At 31.5% G+C, this 5734-nt stretch overlaps 1 protein-coding gene across 10 annotated transcripts in view; it reads right to left on the minus strand.

Annotated features, from left to right (window-relative positions):
* Positions 1-918: 918 nt before the first annotated feature.
* Positions 919-5734, minus strand: part of LOC106882425 (oxysterol-binding protein-related protein 6) — a 280467-nt gene continuing 275651 nt past the window's right edge. For all 10 annotated transcript variants that reach the window (XM_052971289.1, XM_052971288.1, XM_052971285.1 and 7 more), the window contains 4 exons: positions 5135-5282; positions 4314-4440; positions 3231-3353; positions 919-1617 (listed from right to left, as the gene is read on the minus strand). In XM_052971289.1, coding sequence (XP_052827249.1) covers positions 1512-1617; positions 3231-3353; positions 4314-4440; positions 5135-5282 — 504 coding nt within the window. In that variant the 3' untranslated portion in view covers positions 919-1511. The remainder of the gene's footprint in view (positions 1618-3230; positions 3354-4313; positions 4441-5134; positions 5283-5734) is intronic.

Genomic DNA, 5734 nt, shown 5'->3' on the forward strand with positions numbered 1-5734 from the left:
TTATTATACTTAATGACAACAACAAAATTATAAGGCAACTTAACAACTATGTTATATTATCAATTCCAATATCATTGTAAGAAACCAAAAAATAAGCTATTTACAGTAGGTTTCAGAGACTGAAACTTGGAAACGAGTCTATAACAGAGAAAATGAAAAGAAAAACAGTAATAAAATGATAGAGAATGGGACGGTAACATCATTTGATTAAGATATATCTCTGTATAGGCAAGTGTTCTCAAGACAGCTAAAACACAGTCAATCACTGCTTGGTTTCAGATTTGATAATTTACATAGTTTGAATGTCTATAGCAAAAGTATTGAGGGACTTAAAGAGTTTTGGTTGAATTTAGTAAAATGTTAAAAATAAATGACTTGAGCTAAAAATACCAAAATAAAGAAATGTGACAGTTTCACTAATTTAATATTTCAACAAATTTAATATAAGTCCCAAAATGTGCAATGTATCTAAAAGTGAAAGCAAATAGCTACTTTATTATAAGTTATATCATGTACCATTGGCTGCTATATCGATATTGACTGCAACAAAACTATTAGATTAGGGAGAAAAAAAAAAAAAAAGACACCAGTTGGAGATGCATCTTATCAAATAATATTGGTATTGTTACTAAATCTACTTCATGAATAGTTTTGAAGAAAACAACAAAAGGTTGACACTGAGCTAGTCGACAAATGTCATTAATAGAGGAGGCTACAAAATTAATATCTTAGATTTAGACCTATTAGTAACAAGGGCATCTAAAAAATGTACCTGAAAGCAAAACTTAGTTGACAATTTATAATGTATTCACCCTATGTCTGTACAGATTTCATATCCAGAATAAAGTTTTAAAAAAAGCTGGTCGCTATTTCACATGATTTAACCAACCAGAGCAGAGCAAGAAGGTCTGGTAGCTAAATACTAAGTCTCCAAACATTTTCATAAGTGTTTGGTTTTTTTTTTTGTCTCTTAACTTCATTTGTCATGATTTTTCTTTTCTTGTTTTTTTTTTTTTTCCTTTTCTTTAATTTCAAAATGGTCTTGCAGTAAAGCCCAAACAAGAATAAATCTGGGATTTTAAAATGGCAGATTATCTGCCATTGCTCTTTAAGCTAACTGGAATCAGCAGTTGGCCAAGAGCTCTGCCAAAATTCTTAGAGTGCATGCAAGGCAGTCATTTGTAAACTTTCCAGCAAGGCAATAATATTTCTACAACGTTTATGGATTGCCATTCTTGGTAACCAAAGAAACATCTTTTGAAGAAAGTCCTCCTGTGGTATAATTGACAGTGACGGTCTCTCAACTAACAGCCCCACTGGACTTAACCTGCAGTATTATGAAACTAATATTGGATTCTTCAAGAAATGAGCAAACCACAACAGTCATCATCTGTTCTATCACATGGTTATAAAGAAAGAAAATCTTTTGGTTCAACTTGTTGGTTGATTAATAGAAATTCAGTCAATCAGCTCACAGCCATAATCAATAAATCCCTGCTGAGTTCATTCCATCACCATAACTTGGGAAGGGACATTCTGGAAAAACCAGGTTCTTTCCTTTTTTCCCAATATTCTCTGGTGAATTCATAAAATTCTTTTCCATTTACTTCAAGTTTTCTGTAAGGAAATAATGCAGAAAAATATACACCATGTTACACAAAAAATGTAATGTTTATTTATTTTATTAAATAACAACTATTAAAAGGATCTTTTTTTGTTGCATATAAGTTTACAATTACCTGTCTGAAATTAGGTGTAAATTCAGCTACTTTCCAAAGACAAATATTAAATATAAGCCAAATATTTTTTCACATTGGGATTTAATTTTTATTAGTCATATTTATTTACTGTTTTTAGTCAGTATGGCTATGTGCTTAAACGTTTGCTTGTGATTTAAGGTTCAATACATAGTAATTTGTGCAAATGTTTTATAAAATAAGCTCATAAGTCTCACAATAACTGTAAATGGAATTTGGTAAATAACTGCAACAATTTAATGTACATATGATAGCTTGACCTTCAACTAAAAGCTCTGTGTGTGGGAGAGAGAGAGAGAGAGAGAGAAAGAGAGAGATAAATAGATAGATAGATAGAGAGAGAGAGAGAGTAAGAGGCTACTTTCAGTTTCTGCCAACCAAATCTACTCACAAAGCTTTGATTGGTCTGAGATGCAGTAGAAGACTATTAACCAACGTTCCATACAATGGTAATGAACCTGGAACCATGTAGCTGGAAAGCAAACTTCCTAACTACACAGCTATACCTATGCCTATGACTTAAAACAGCATAAAACAAACAATAAAAATTTATATCTACATATATCTAATATATTATACATACATGGAACACTCACATATAGTACTCAGAGTTTCCTGGCAAGCCACAGGTATGAAGTTATCTGATTTCCAACCAGTATCTCAAAACATGTACCCCTATTCAACAGTTGATAAATAATGTCATGTATGTTGATTATTAATCGGAAATTGGGTAAGTTCTCTTGCAGAGAAACTCAAAGTACTATATGTAAGTGTTTCATTTTTGTATGATGTATTAAATATACTCTTCTATTTCAATGATATTGAGGCCTACATCTTTTGCTGTTACACATATATATCCATTAGTGGTAAATGTAAACATCAGAAAGAAAAATGAAGAACAGGCACTTTCAAATGGAGATAATGCGTGGTGTTTGTTGCATGCTGAGTGATACAGAAAATCCCTCATCATTCACACATCATTGAACCAATGATTGGTTCATTAGATTCCTATAACTATCAATGTTAGTTGTTCACTTATTCATTGATGTATGTGTGGTAGCTTTTTTATAAATAAGGTATATGCAGGTCAGTGTCTAAACCTCAGCCATTAAACAAAATTGCTTATAAAAGAGATAATTAAAAGAAAATGTCAGTTTTTAATGTCATATTTGCTGTAGCTGACTTTTATACTTAAAAATTTGTGTGTGTGTGTGAGAGAGAGACAAAGAGAGGAAAGTGTATTTGCAATCTACATTAGTGATTAGAATACCATTTAGTTATTAATTTGTAACAATATTAAAGAATAAATATTAATTAGTGATAACATAGAGAAAGTGTTTTCTTTATTAAACAGTAGATATTTTATTATGAGAATGTCTATAATTAAAATGTAGGTAATTAAAATGTCAGAGCAGTAACTAAGATATTATTTCTATTGAAACATGAAATAATTATTTCTAAACAAATTTTTACCTGAACCATTGAGGCATATATACTATTTTCATATCATCTCTTTGCCGCCTTTTATCTCGCTGTAACTGTTCTATTCGGATTTTTTCTAACTCTGATTCAGACAATTTTCCTTCTTCTAAAAGTCTGTAGAGAAAATACAAAGAAAATATATGATAAAATAAAATAAATATTAATATCCATATTTTATTATGTTTAGTATAATGGACAAAAATTATTGAATTTCTACATCACTGGTGAGCCAGGATGTTTCCACTCATTACTCTGTCTTTTGGATTCTGCCTCATAATGATGGACCCACATTTCATCTGTGACTATCCTGCTCAAAAATTGCCTTCATTGTTGTAGTGATCAAATAAATATTGGCAAGCTCTCTTAGCAGCCATCTTACACAGACTTTATGGAAGCCAAGCTCATTTTAGATGATTTAATAGGTAGAGAATGAGCTACCTCATCAATGATAACTCACCGGTTCACAATTACCACCTCTCGAATTTACTGAATCTTCTCATCAGTGGCGGGGGCATCCTGTTCTCTCTTAGTGGGTCATGCTTGCCGGGCCACTTTTAAACTTCTTGATCCACTCATATGCACTTCTGCACAGTAGTGCACTGTCCCCAGATCGTGCTAAAAGCCTCCATTGAATTTCAGCAACCAACACACCTTCCAACCAGAGAAATCAGATCACTGCTCTTTCTTCTTCTTTGGTGCACATTGCTAGTGGAGCAGACATGCTTACACTATAAAGCCAGAAAGAAAAATAGTGCGATCAAGCTCTTCAATCACATGACCACAATAGTACCAATTATAAGCACACATGTGCAGAAGGCAGGGTGACAATAATAAAGATATGTTATGGTGGAAGTGCAGATAATTTTTGACTTCCCCTCATATATATATATGGATGGGTGGATGGATGGATGGATGGAGACTACATGTATGTGAGGTATCTGCCATGTATATCTCCAGGTTCTCTTGTATTATGTGGAGAAGAAATGTTATCATGGCCCTTGGCTCTGTCTTGAACAATTATTTAGTTATTAATTTACCATATATATAAATAATAAATAATGTGGAATGAAATACCTTTGATCAGGCCGGAATCTACTGTCTGTGGGAGGAAGGAAACGCGCTTCCTCTTCATTCAGTTCATTGAGTTCAATAGCAAATCGTGAGAACCCGTAATAAAGAGCATGATCATCTGTCATGGTACCTGGTAAAATATTGCAATTATTAATGTAGACATTTAAAACAGAATAATGTGGATACTTTTCTTTGAATAGAAAAGGAATTACTTTCTCCAAGTTTAGACATTAAAATATGTGTGGGAAAAGTAATAATAAAGGTAGTTTCTTTCAAAAAATATAATTTTCAATTTTAATATCCGTAATATTAAAATTTATACTGTTTTAACCTATTGGATATGCAAATCATCACCAAGTGGGTGCATACAAGATAGGATTTAAAGTAGTATATATATATATATGTGTGTGTGTGTGTTAAATTCAAATTACGACAAACATAAATAAACAAACGAAGTTTGCTTTTAGAAGCGTTGAGATGTCTTTTAGAAAGTTAAAGAAGTGATTTTAAATTCTCAATCGCAGAATAATGCTAATAATATAGCCTGAACAGGATAAACTATCCCTCTTTTGCAGAGAAAAGTGTAGGTGGCTAGCTGTGGACTCGAACTCACATCCCCGTGATTACATGTGACGATATATATATATATATATATATATATATATATATCCAAAGCATTTAAGGAAACAGTCAAATCTATGCACACACACACACACACACATATATTCACCCCGGACATCTATAAACATATACACACAACAATTTCTAAAGATAGCAATGTCATACACATGTATAATATAATAAAAAAGTAAACATGACTTTACCAGGTCTCCAGATACAGCGAGCAGAGGGGGCAGAAGCACCACAGTAAATAGCTTCATTCCATTTACCAAATAAATTATGGACCACTTTGTTATCTTGATTAAATATTTGACCGTAGATCTCATGTCGCTTCCCTGACCAATAACTTGCCTGAGCAACACAAAATTTAATTAGAGTCAAGAAAATTTAAAATATTTAATACGTTCAACTTGTTCAATACACTATTTTGATACTCATTTACTGGCTCCCGTCAAATGTCTGCAACCAGCATCAGTTAATATCTAATGTCATTAAAACTAAATCCCTTACAATTTTGAAAGTTAGTGCTTATCTATCAAAGATGAATTTATTAACCAGTGTTCTAATTTTACCATCCAAAGTAGGAGTGAAGTATTCAACTAGACAACATTTATATCAATTATTATTATTATTATCATTACTATTATTATTATTATTATTATCATTACTATTATTATTATTATTATTATTATTATTATTATCATTACTATTATTATTATTATTATTATTATTATTATCATTACTATTATTATTATTATTCAGTAGTTTTATTTTTATAACGTGCTTTCACTTCACTACCGAGC

The sequence above is a fragment of the Octopus bimaculoides genome, chromosome 10 (genome assembly GCF_001194135.2).
Source record: "Octopus bimaculoides isolate UCB-OBI-ISO-001 chromosome 10, ASM119413v2, whole genome shotgun sequence".
NCBI classification, from domain to species: domain Eukaryota; kingdom Metazoa; phylum Mollusca; class Cephalopoda; order Octopoda; family Octopodidae; genus Octopus; species Octopus bimaculoides.